The 13881-nt window shown below is 35.0% G+C and overlaps 1 protein-coding gene across 1 annotated transcript; it reads left to right on the top strand.

The window, feature by feature from the left end:
- Positions 1-949: 949 nt before the first annotated feature.
- On the top strand, positions 950-13881 carry LOC108969263 (protein takeout). Its single transcript, XM_018933869.1, has 6 exons — positions 950-1734; positions 5797-5915; positions 5995-6116; positions 11744-11877; positions 11993-12145; positions 13443-13881. The coding sequence occupies exons 1-6, from the start codon at positions 1659-1661 to the stop codon at positions 13595-13597; spliced, it is 759 nt and encodes a 252-aa protein (XP_018789414.1). The 5' UTR covers positions 950-1658; the 3' UTR covers positions 13598-13881.

The raw sequence follows: 13881 nt of genomic DNA, 5'->3' as shown, positions 1-13881 counted from the left end.
TGTCTGTCCGTCTGTCCGTCTGTCTGTATATATACGACCTAGTCCCTCAGTTTTTAAGATATCCTTTTGACATTTTGCAAACACCATTTTCTCTTCAAGAAGCTACTCATTTGTCGGAACTGCCGATATCGGACCACTATAACATATAGCTGCCATATAAACTGAACGATCGGAATCAAGTTCTTGTATGGAAAACTTTCACATTTGACAATGTATCTTCACTAAAGTTGGCACTAGCTATTTTCTATGGCAACAATATAATCTTCGAAGAAATTGTTCAGATCGGTTAACTATAACATATAGCTGCCATATAAACTGAACAATCGGAATCAAATTCATGTATGGAAAACTTTCACATTTGACGTGGTATCTTCACGAAATTTGACTTGGATTACTGCTTAAGGTAATAATATAATCTCCGAAAAAAATGTTCAGATCGGATTACTATAGCATATAGCTTCCATACAAACTGAACACGTAATTACTAACAGAAATGCACCTGAGAAGGGTATTTAGCTTCGGTGCAACTGAAGTTAACGTTTTTTCTTGTTTTTTTGTGCTCTTGGTATAAAAGTGGTCGAACAGCCACACCATATACTATATAAGCATGCGTAAATACATATATGCACGCACATGCACTCCTACATATGCATGCCTGCTTGCGCCTAGCCATTCTTTGCTTACTTTCAACATTTTTTGTGCTCTACACTTTCGGCTCTTCTGGCTTAATTCTAACTTGTTGGTAAAGGTTGTTGCTCATACAGATACAGGTACGTGTGTATGCGTAAATTCTTGCTTATGTATTGTGCCATTGTGCTCCACTGCAGCATACAAATTTGCTTTCTCTGCTCGCGCGCTTTTATTGCCTTTTCTTTTTCGGCTTTCTTCATTTCTTTTGCTGCAGTCATCCGCACACATAATGGATGGACACTTTTGCCTCGGCACTTCTGGCAACACAACCTGGTTAAAACACCTTGGCCGACAAAGTTTGAGCTCATTTGTGGTCGAAACCGCGTGAAAGTTGTACGCTGCCGCGAAACTCCGGCGAACGACGAAGAAAGGAAAAATATAATAATAATAAGAAAATATAAAAAAGTTCGAAGTAAAAAATTTTAATTGGAGTAGCCGCTCGTTATTAAGTAGCCACTCAAGTGTGTGTATTTCTTTACATAAATTCTTGCGTTTGACCATCGAACGTTGAGAACCGGTGAAGCATATACATATATAAATACCTATACACTATACACATACATACGTATTAATTTATTTTTTTTGCTGCGTGTTACGCGTTTTGCTTTGAGTCTTGACCTAATTTTTCTGCTGCTGGCATTCCAGTGATATTTTGTTTGTTTTGTTGTTGTCAATATTGGCCCTCGTAGAAAGGCCGCGATATCGTGTCTCAAAGTGAAATTATTGTTTATTACTTAAGTGTTCTGTTAAACCGAACGCCAGCTGCGTTTTATTGCACTTTCGCTGGCAACGATCGCTCGGGCGACGACAGTCACTAATACTTTCTGTGAAGACGTTACACTTTGCAGCGGTGGTAATTGGGATCACTCTTCAAGAGGTGTTAAGTAGTTTTGTGCGTTTTTTTCCCCCCCGCTGACAAAGAGCCAACACTTTTACTTTCCGCACGTTGAAAATAAAGTCTAAAAAAAATGTTTAAACTCGCTTTGATTTCGATTTTGACACTAATCAGCTGGATTGCAACAAATGCTCAGGACGATGTGCAACGTAAGTGTAAAACATATTTTTAAATATAATATAAAAATTGGCGCCGAAGTGTTGCTTCAAATAAAAAAAAAAATCATATTTTTTAAATGAATGAAGTAATTTTGAAAAGTTATGTGCATATGTATATTAGAGTGTTTTTTTTTTAAGTTTTTTTTTTTTTTGTTTGAAGTATTCATTTTTTTCAAACCCATCATGAAATTTTCTTGGAAATACCCTAAAAAAATTCCCTGAAAATTTAAATTAAGATTAAGGACTGAACCAGGACATCTAAAAATCTAAAAATTTTCCATTGAAAATACACTTTTTTTATATTTAACCTGATTTTGCCCCGAAAAAACACGGCAATCGTGATTTTTTATCTTTAACCTGATTTTGCAACGAAAATGGCATTTTTTTTTTTTTTTTTTTGTTTGTGTATATTTCGTAAATGACAAGAGCTATAGAAAAAATGTGCATGACAAACTTGTAGGAAATTTTATTTACTACAAAAAAGATCCAAGATGGCTACCATTACTACTTCTCGAAATATTGGGGTTTTTATGTAAGGCTTTATAGAGTCTTCATAGATGGTATGGAATAAAAAATTTATGAAAATTGCTCTTGAACCTATAGAAGCATACCAACTTTCAATCCAATTTTTCATACACCCGTTACAAGACTCGGTTGGGATAACCTTCAGTGCCGTCAGTGGATTTCAGTTTTTCGGTTTTGGCTCGTTTTTGGACTGACGTTCCGTAGATTGTTGGATAGTTTCAACGACATATTCATAAACCCGCCCAACCAGCTCTTGTGCGAATTTTCTTCTCGTCGGTTTGGCAGATTCAGGTGTTTTCTTACGCGTTTAGCATTGACAGGATTCATACGATTAAACAATATGTGTTGAGTCGATAAATAAGAGATGTAGAGATTCAACACAATGATTTTCAAGCACTGTGCCTTCAACTTTATTGATGTTATTGTCTTTAACAGAGGTTGATGGACGACTAGCATGGGCTTCGTCGAGTAAAAAACGGCCCAATTTCAATATTTAAAGAAAAAAGGAAAATTTTATTTAAACTCTCTATTAATCATAAAATTCATATCTTACAATAATTTTGTGAAATTTTCAATGGAAAACACTCAAAACTCGCGCATTATGACGTCATAGCCTCTGCGTTAAACACTTCTTATCGGATTATCCGAAGTAAAAAAGTGAAAAAATACATGTTTTAATTAAGACCACAAACTAGGTATTGGACAAAGTAAAAACTAAAAAAGTGAACATTGTATTTCTGGGCAGACGATTTTATAAGAAATGCAAATTTCGATTATCATTCCCCAATATGCTTTTGTTTTTGAAATATTTGTAATTAAACAATAAATTGTTCGATCTAGATTATATTATGTAAAACTTAATTAAGATCGGTTTGAAAACACAGTTTCGAGAGAAACGCGTATACAATTTTTTACTCCGCGTGATCGTGGAATCGGTAAATTTTTTTTCTGTAAGTTGGTAGTACTGTTAGTGACATCTATGCTAAATATCACGTCAAAATATTCATTAGTATTTGAGATACACGTCGTTTTGTGAGGCTCTGAATGTGCATTCTGCGGTATGTGATATTTCTAAATTTATTAACAAAGTAGTGCGATAATGCACCATCTCACATTGCATTGGTTATTCGTGATCATTTCGCCATATTTTTAACCATCGTGCCGCAATCAACGATTTCACCTAATTTACCTTCGTGTAACTTCTGGCTATTCAGCAAATACACATGACCACTCCGAGGACACCGTCTTGATTCAATTGAGAATATAAAAGCTGAATCGAAGAAGGCTCTGATGGCCATCACGACGGAGGATTTTTCCAAGTGCTATAATGCCTGGAAAATTCATTGGCATAAGTGTATTGCAGCAGGAGGGGATTACTTTGAAGGCGATGAAATGGACAAAATTCACCTTTCAGTTTGATCACAGTAGTATAGCTGCCCTCGAGCGCGCGACTTTTCAAGGCTGTATCTCCAAAACTATTACACGATTCAACTTCAGAATTTAGGACAGTATTTTAGACATGTTATAGAATTTAATAAGACAATAAATAAAATTAATTTTTTGATGGCAGGAATCCTATGAAAGACGAGTTTTCGATGCCATCGCGACCTGAAAAAGTAGAATCCCTAAAACATCACTGCAACATATCACCTCACTGTACATTATGTATAATAAAAGTCGGTTCTTATCAAAAGCAACATTTTTATCGTTTAATAGTGTAAATCTTTAATCTTTTTGCTGCAGGAAAACGTTGTGTCATTATTCTGAATACAAATAGTTTCACATACAAATTTACAAATGAACATGCAATAACAGTGGCAACTGTCAAATACCCAGAATTAAAGTCAAAGCTCATTTCATGCGCACAAATTACTTAATTAAAAGAAACTGCTTGCAAGCTTAAAAAAAACAACGCAAAAAGCCAATAATGTTATGAAGTACTTAATATTTGTGGGTATTAAATTATTGCTTTATTGCATTTTTCTATTAATCGTTTTTCAATTAAGCGCATATGTACGAGTATATGATTTTAAGTTTTTACTATTATGGAACAGCAAATCTTGTAGTTTGTCGCTTATCGTATTTCGTCGCATGCAAATTTATTTCGTGTGGATTGTTAGTGTATGAGTAATTTGCGACCGTGTTTGCGTTTTATTGCTCATAACCGTTATTTTGTGCAGTCAAAACATCAATTAAGTAGTGCAACAGTTTATTATATTTTTATGTCCTGCACTGGGTATACTAAATTCGCTACGAAGACCCCATGAAATGTATATAAAAGGTGATTTCGAGGTTCTCTACTATTTTAAAGAAAAAAGCATAGAAGTTTTGAATTTAGTGGGGTTTTTTTTATTATCATGCAAAACAACATTAATTGGCATCTATTTTTTGAAGATTATCTCTTCCAAATATTGGCCGGCTACGTCTCAGCTGGTCCTACCTTCGAGTCCAATTTTCTATCACTCGTTCGATCACTTCGGCTGGTAGCTGGCGAACAACACGCGTGATGTTTTGCTTCAAGGCCTGAATCAAAGCGGGATTGTTCGCACAGACTTTAAAGTTTACATAATCTCACAGGAAAGAGTCTAACGGTGTGATATCACTCGATCTTGATGGTCAATCGATCGGCCTAAAACGTCAAATTATCTGCTCAACGAAGTATTGTCTCAATAAATCCATTGATTTATGCGTTGTGTGGAAAGTGGCGCCTTCTTGTTGAAACCAAATGTCGCCAAGCTTACGATAACGTTCATCATTGACGGCTACGCTTTCAACGGCGTAATTTTTGAAGAAAAATGGACCGATCCTTGCACCGGCTCACAAATCACACCAAACCGTTGTGTTTTCTAGATGAAATGGCAACACTTGAATCTCTTCAGATGGCTCTTCGTCTCAAATGTGGCAATTTTGCTTGTTTGCATACCCATTGAGACATACAAATGATTCTCATTGCTGAACAAAATAAATGGTCTGCATGTCGATTTAATTAGCTATGGTCATCAGTTTTTTTTATATAGATGCGAGCTGGTTCTTGCGTTCAGTTTTCGAGATATAAAAATTAAATTTGGCTCACGTCCTTTCCTCCTCAATAAACTACTTATATGGGACCACTATAGATTATCGCTGTCAAACAAACGGCCCGCACCAAATCAAGTTATTTTATGAAAAGCATTGACATTTGACAAGATATCTTCAAGAAATTCTTTATACATTATTATCATAGACAATCTCCGAGCATCATTCTCAGACTCGACACTTTAGCTTATATCTTTTATTTGACGAAATAACCTCAAGAAATTTGCCATAAATTATTAGCCGAGACCACCTTGCAATCATCGAACAAATTTTGGAGTTACGACCACTATAGCATATAATTGTCATATAAACCGAAAAATCAAGACAAACATCTTTTGATACCTTTTTATGCTATAAGAAATGCAACTGTGTATGGTATATTAAGTCCATTTACGGCTTTTTCATGTTCTTATTGCATGTTTTACCAGAACTTGTTTTGTTTTGCCTTTTCAGCCTATTTCCTTCAACAGTGCCCGCGCGATGAGGAATACATTAACGAATGCCTGCGTGACAGTGGCAATAAATTGGTGCATTACTTGCGCCAGGGCGTACCTGAGCTGGATATTTATGATGTAAGTATCGGACAGTTATAACCATCCAAAATATTGGTGCATCATCATTTGTGTACTATTTGTGTTTATGTAATCTTAGATCGAACCGGTTATCATTGATGAGATTGGTATTGTGCTGGGCAGCGGGCCAGACGGTTATCGAGCCCTCTTCCGTAATATACAAGCATATGGTGTTAGTAATATAACTGTAACGAATGTGCGGTGAGTATAAGAGATTCTTGGAAACTACAAAGCTTACAGAGATATACTGGCAGGCAAATTTATGGTTTCCAGGACATAGTGAAACCTTTAAAGCATTGCCTCCAGTTTCATATACAAAATATCCATTAAAATCATTCGTCCGGACTCGTGAGAGATGTCGAGCTCTCTTACCCCTCTCTAACACTTGCCTGCTTGACGATTTTCAAACCCCATATTCTTGCCTTTTTTAATATTTTGAAGAGATCGAAAGTCGTCTAGAACGAGGCATATCTTCAACGATCTCTCAACCGCCTTTAAAACGAATAACTAAATCCTTTCTAAGATAGATTATATTTATTTTAAAGATATATGAGGTAAGCCTGCTGCTAAGATGCCAGAAGAAAGCGATAGTAAACTATTTTATGTCTATATATACAACATGAAAATCTGTAGCTGTTAGTTTTTTTTTACTGTTATTAGTAGCAGCAAAAACGTAGCGCAGTTCGCAATAACATGTCACTAACAATTACTTAGGTGTGTTATTTCCAGAGAAATGTATGCATTAATGTATTAGCTAATATTTAATTCCTAACCAGATGTAATATTTAGTTTTTTCTTGCGTGCTCTCAATGGATATATACCTAATATCATTTCAATATGGCAAAAAGTTGCTAAATCGATCTCAAATTATAGGGAGTTGGAAGTATGTACGTTAGTTAGAAGTTAGTGAAAAAATTTTGAAAAAAATGTAGTAGAGAAAAATTCTTAAATAACTATCGAACTTTTATAGAACTCAATGACTGTAACATTGAACAAGAATCGGGATTCAGGCGTCTAACAAAATATACATAAAATTGTAAAATATGCACAGTGGTGCACAACAGATTTCCGGGAAGAAAGAGTTAGTGGTTTTCGAGCTACAGTGGTCGCCAGTTCAAAAAACATTGCTTTGAGAGAACGTCCTTTTAAGTTTTGCACTTGCGTTCTACAGTGCTAGCGAACCGTTTGCTAGTTATCGAATAAGTCGAAAAGTATTTGTTGGATTTACTTCAAATTTTACTTAAGTTTGGCTTAACAGACTTGCGGCTTTCAAAACTTTTAGAGCACCCTAGAAAAAAACATCGAAATCATTCCATAAATGGAAAGTGGAATCTTGAAGTCAATTAGTGTCCGAATATATATATATAATATATATATATATATATTAATATACTATAAGATCCATTCAAATATCATATCGGCGTAAAAGTTGATTTCGTAGCCATAGAGAGTTCAACAAAGCACTTGAACCCATTGGCCACAAATACTTTTAATACGATATTCAGCCATAATTAATATCGTATAATAATAGAATATGAAATAACACTAATACAAATAATACGTAATTAAAATAAAATAACATAAAAGGGTTAGTAAGTTGAAAATATAATATGAATTAACTTCCTACCTGCTCAGGCTCATGAACAACAAGTAATAATTTGTAATTTTTATAATATTTTGCTGAAATACTCAAACCCTTTAATTTTATGTTGAACATTTTATTTGTGAACTTTAATTAACTCTGTATTGTAATGAGGCTATTCGGACTTTGTCAGCTTGTCATTAAACATACGTTCAGGGAAGGTCAAATGATTTGCTATTTACAGGAGTCACTTGTTTTCTATAATGTGGTGCTTTAATCGATTCGAAAACATTTTAAAAGCTACTCGAATAAACTTTAACAAACATTCTCAATTTCGCTCATATAATATATCTTCTTTTTCTTGATTGAGGGTCAACACCGGTTACACGTTTATAGCCAATTTATAGTACTTCAGCGTGCCAGTCGTTTCTTCTTTTTGCAATTTGGCTCCAATTAGAGATTCCAAGTGCAGCCAAGTCCTTCTCCATTTTCCATTGGTCTTTCCAACGGAGTACAGGCCTTTCTCAGGGCGGAACTTATAGAGTTTAGTTTTTGTTTGCCGAGAGCGGAATTTACTTCTCAGTTGCCTTCTCAGACCGAAGAGATATTCTGCGTTGACGGACGAAATTATCTACGACTTTGAAGTTATGACTGTCAACAGTGAAGTGGGAACCAAGTCGCGATTGCGAGGACTGTTTGTTTGATGTCAGGAGAAATTTTGTCTCTTCCTCATTTACTACCAGACCTTTGCTTTCACATAACCTAATATATAGGAAATATCAAATGCATAGCATTTCCCTATATTTTTGCACAAGTTGCAGTGAATCACTGTCCATTGCAATACCTCAGGTTAGTATATGTTAGTTTAGATAATGTTAGGTAAGGTCAGGTTTGGTTAGGTTAGGTTATGCTAGGTTAGATCAGGTTAGGATAGGATAAGTTAAGTTAGGTTAGGTTATGTTAGGTTAGTTTAGGTTAGGTCAGGTTCGGTTAGGTAAGGTCAGATTAGGTTAGATTAGCTTAGGTCGCAGTATTAAATTTAAAATCGATTAATCTCATTTAGACATTTTGAACAGATCCTCATACATCGACGAAGCGTTTTGAGTTTCTTACAAATTTATTAAGTCGATTAATATCAAACACAGCAGCTTCGCTAAGTTCGTCAAAGGTAATTCTACTGAGATATTTCAAACACAGTCTGACAAAAATATTTCCTCTGACCTTCCTCCATATAGCTTCGGCAAAGAACGTCCGAAGCAATATTTAGCCAGATCGGGTGTGAACTTATTGAACAATGGTCAGAATACCTATAATTGCGGCGGTATTGACTATGTTAAGGGCCAGTGATTAGGGAGTATATCTTACAGTTCTCTCTGAGTCGCAAAGATGTCGCAGTCGCACAAGTTCTAGTTGTTGATCAGCGCTTGCTGAGCTGACTGGAGGTCTAAAGATCCAACGGCGGAACGTAAGAAGACAACGAAAACCGACGCGTTTCTAATCTAATATCGAGGAGACTTGTGGCTACTGCTAATGTGATCTTTGACTAGTGTAATGTCTTAATCAGAGTAATTCCTTAGTATTAAGTTATCGGTTTTTCAATTTCAGCCTTTGAATGAGTGAAGAATTCATTATTTTTTTTTTAATAAAAAAATAATATGTAAATATATAGGTTTTAAATGTTGCAAGCTCGCCGTAAGAAATCTAGTCACACTTGTGCTGGACCACTGTGCCAACTTCGCTAATAAACAATTCGTTTTCCTTATTGCTGGTTTACATATCAAACTACATATGTATGTACATAAGCAAATGTACAGAACTTGCATCTGTAGATATGCAGTCGTGTGGCTAAAAATGTGGTAGCCAGTTTCATACATACATACGAATGCAGTGGTGCTTATGGCGGCGTATGCAATGTTTATCATACGCCATCGCAAACTGAAGCTCAGCGGCCAAATTTTGTTTACGCTGCGCCTGCTGCCATTAACGACCGTCGCGTGTAGTAAATTAGACATTAAAATGATTTGTGAGCACAAACCAGTACATGTACACATGTTCGCATGCAAACTAGAAATTGAACAACACATGCATAAACGTTTTTATAGATACATACATATATGTACCTAAGTATGTATGTTTGTGCATAGAATCTAAAGATGTTGCTTGGAATTACATAAATGCTGATTGCTACTTCGTGTGGACTTTGAGTAAAAACACAGCATGTAAACACACACAAAAACACACATGAGAATAGGAACACCAAAAACACACAGCAACAAAATGAAACACTTGCAACGCCGGTGTTGCGCTGCATTCAAGGTTAAAAGCGTTAAATGTTAACTCGTTTACGCCTTTAGCTGCAGCGTCGTCGTCGTCGTCGTCGTCGACTAGCTGCAGCCAATTGAGAAATTTGCTAAATTGTCATTTGCTTAGCACTTTTTGGTGCGACTTGAAGTTGCATGCAACCGTTTTTTGCACCCCATCAGCTGGTACGGCTAGTTTACATAGTGCCTACTTTGCCAATTTATATCAAGGTGAAGAGTACAGCGCCGACGCTGACAAATTTGGCCAGCGTCACTTCTTTTGTTGGCATGCGTTGGTTTATATTTATATATGTATGTACGCTTGATAAACATTGACATGCCAAATGAAATTGTTATGTACGACTGCCATTCACTAGGCCAAGTCAATATGGCTTAGGTCATGGTATACGGTGAAGCTCAAGTCTTTGCAACTGGACTTGAATAGTGCTAATAAGTGGGCCACTGTTAGTTGTACGTAAATATATACTATATATTTTGACATCAAACACCGATATTTGAGCAAGCGATTTATAATTTTATTGTTTTATTATTAGTAATGTTTTTGGACTAAATTAATTTGTTTATATCTAGGTATTCATTTATTAAAAATCACCGATTCTAGAGCGAAATAGCTCAGAAAAAGGGAGCTGGAGAGCAATAGCATACTAGACAAAGCGTAAAAAATATGTTTATCCAGAGTTTGACCGATCAGTTTTTATGGCAGCTATATCCTATAATGGTCCGATTTGAAAATTTTTTGCCAGATATTTTAGTGTTGCCTTGGACAATAATCTTTGCCAAATTTCGTCAAAGTAATTTAGCAAATAAAAAAGTTTTACATATAGGGACTTGAGTTTCATCGATCAGTTTGTATGGCAGCTATATGCTACAGTGGTCTGATTTGCACAATTTTTTGGAAAATTGAAGAGTTGTCTTGAAAAATAATATGTGCCAAATTTCGTCAAGATAGTTTGACAAATAAAGAAACTTTCCATATAGGGACTTGAGTTTCATCGATCAGTTTGTATGACAGGTAGATGATATAGTCGTCAAATCTGAACAATTTTTGCGGAGATTTCACTGTTGCCTTAAGTAATAGTCTGTGACCAAGTTTTTGAAGATACTTTGACAAATAAAAAAGTTTTCCATAAAAGGCTTGAGTTTGATTAATCAGTTCGTATGACAGCTATATCTTTAGGTGGTTCGATTTAGCTGATTCCGATAAAAGAGAAGTTTCTAAAGGAGAAAAAAACGCGTGCATGATTTCAGATCGATTCAGCAGCATATTGGACTTTATCAAGATGCTGGATCTAGGAGAGGGCACAATACACCTAAGGTCGCAGAGCATTCCCCATTTATCAATCAATACATATACTTCTAATATATGTAAGAAATTTCATGGCAAGCCTGTTCAGGATATTAAAACTTGTTTGGAGTCCGTTATACGTATCCATTCAGATCGATTCCGGAATGGGTCGCAAAAAAGTGTTACTGGCGGCTATTGTCATATCTCAGGAATAGATAAAGTGTATTTTGACTCTAGAACTATATTTTTGATAAGAAGTTCATCTAGTCGAAGCTTTTAAGATATGCTTGCCTATAAAACCCACATATAATCAAACTTCAGCCAACATATTCGGCACTTCGTYTGTGGTCAATGAAATATTCGTTGCAGAAAGCAATTAAACACTGTCAGAAWATACTGGTACTTTTCGTACGAGTTAGAAGAACAACGAATTTTYGTTGATGACAAGCCTTGCCAAATACCATTTTGTATTTAGCCCCTTTCTTCTGACTTCTATCGCTCCGCCATCTTCTCAATAGCAAAAGTTGAACGCAAATATTAAWTAATATTTATTTCCATCCAACAATATTGACAATATTTCATTCCATAAATATATCTCTCTGATTATTTATAAATTTGATGTCATACTCCTCCCTTACAGTTCCGATTTGGAGACTCTACAGTTCCAGTTGACTTGCGAAATTCCACATATTAAAGTGCGTTCGCAATACCGCTCGACCGGCGTCTTGATTTTAGTGAAAGCCTCAGGTGCTGGTGATTATTGGGGCGAATATGGTGAGCGTCACGTTTTATACTTTTCAATTTTATATTTATGCTTTTTTACATTTTCATAATTATTYAAAAACAAAAAAAAAAACATATTAATTTATTAAATTGATTTTTACCTTAGATGGTGTCAAAGCAAAAATTTACTTCAAAGCCATACCCAATTTGGCTGACGATGGACGCACATACCTAACAGCCGATCAGGTTAAAATGGATTTCAATGTAAAGGAAATAAAAATGGGTGTGGATAATATTGCTAATGGCAACACAGTGATACGTGAGTATAGCGCAAGTTTTCGTTGTTAAACTATCATACCTATACAACTTGTATACTCAATATTCCACTTACTCACAAAGTGACAATGCAATATAATTTTGAATATGTGGACCCCAGTGCCTATAGTTCACTTTTGACCGAAAATATCGATCGATGTGTGTGTTATATAATTAAAATTCAGTGACAATCAATCCCTGGTATGTCTGTATGTCAAAAGTAGGCTGTATCGGGTAAATATTTCCCTTAGACCCTATATGCCTAACATAAAGATTTTCGAACTTCAGGGTGACTTTGGACCGCATATTACAGCCAATATGTCTTGTGTACATACCTGAAGATATCTCTCCGGGATATCATGGATTTCCTCGGATAAAAAACAGCCTTTTTCCCATTTTTTTCTCATATAAAAAATTAAATATTTTATTACAATTTTTATTGTTACAAACATACACTATTAGCAATGAAGTTCCAAAATTAAAAAAAAATATATATTTTAAGCTCCGTCATTGCGACGCCTTTCCGTTGACCACTCAGAAAAAATATGCGCCCGCTTATGACAACTTTAGTTCTAAACGTTAACCTTTAAATATCTTAAATAAATTATTGAAATAAATAAGTGTGACTAACCGTGTGACTACCTGCGGAGGTAGGATAACTCCTCACAGGATCATCTAACATGATATAACGTGTTTTAGTCAAAACCTTAATTTAGAACTTGGACTGAAAATTTAATTTTTAGCAGACATTTAAAAATTTTAAAATTTCGCGACATATTTTTTTCTTTTTCTTCAAATAGTTGTAATCGAAAAAAATCCTTCGACCAAGTGGTTATTAATTGTATTTCAAAGAGATGTGTAAAATTTCATTAAAATCGGTTGAGTACTTCTCAAGGTATCTTGTCAACCGACTTTAAAAACACAGTTTCGAGAAAAACGCGTTTAAAGACGGCGCACTTAGTCTAGCTAGCCTAAAGCGTAAAGATTCCCAAGGCTGTATCTCTRAAACTATTACTCGGATCAACTTCAAAAKTCAGGACAGTATTCTAGAGGTGTTGTAGAATTTGATAAAATAATAATAATAAAAATCGATTTTTTCAAACCGGTAAACCCATGCAAAACCTTAATCTTGCTAGTTGAAGGAGGGTGAAATACAAGTAATTAAGGGCTAAATTACTTATTTTTTTATTTTTATTTTATTTTTTTAATTTTTTTTTTTAATTTTTCATTTTTTTGTGTCATCAATTAATCAATTTGTCAATATTCGCTTGATTGCGTGATTGCCATTTTTCTCTTTACAGAGGCCGCATTGAATCTCTTCATCAATTCCAATGCACAAGAGCTGCTGAAGGAAATGAAACCGGCGCTACGCACAAAACTCACGCTCGTCATACGCAACTTCATGGATCGGATATTCGCTAAAATACCGCTCGACCAATGGATCAATTTGAATTAGTTGGGCTGGGAGTATCGCATATTCTCTTAAATTAAAAAAAAAAAAAAAATCCAACACTCACCAGTTAATTAGCTTAGCGGTAATTTAATGTATTCTTATACTATTAGCAATTAGTCACACTTATTTATTTCAATAATTTATTTAAGATATTTAAAGGTAAACGTTTAGAACTAAAGTTGTCACTAAGCGACAAAATAAAATAACCGATACAATTATTCAGCGTTCGCACGATTATAAGAAAATTGCAGTTCGACAAATAAATATAATTTACTACCTATAAWTTA

Source organism: Bactrocera latifrons, unplaced genomic scaffold, assembly GCF_001853355.1.
Source record: "Bactrocera latifrons isolate USDA-ARS-PBARC rearing strain unplaced genomic scaffold, ASM185335v1 scaffold_246, whole genome shotgun sequence".
NCBI classification, from domain to species: domain Eukaryota; kingdom Metazoa; phylum Arthropoda; class Insecta; order Diptera; family Tephritidae; genus Bactrocera; species Bactrocera latifrons.
Note: the sequence above shows the minus strand (reverse complement) of the source record. Positions and strands in the feature narration are given on the sequence as shown.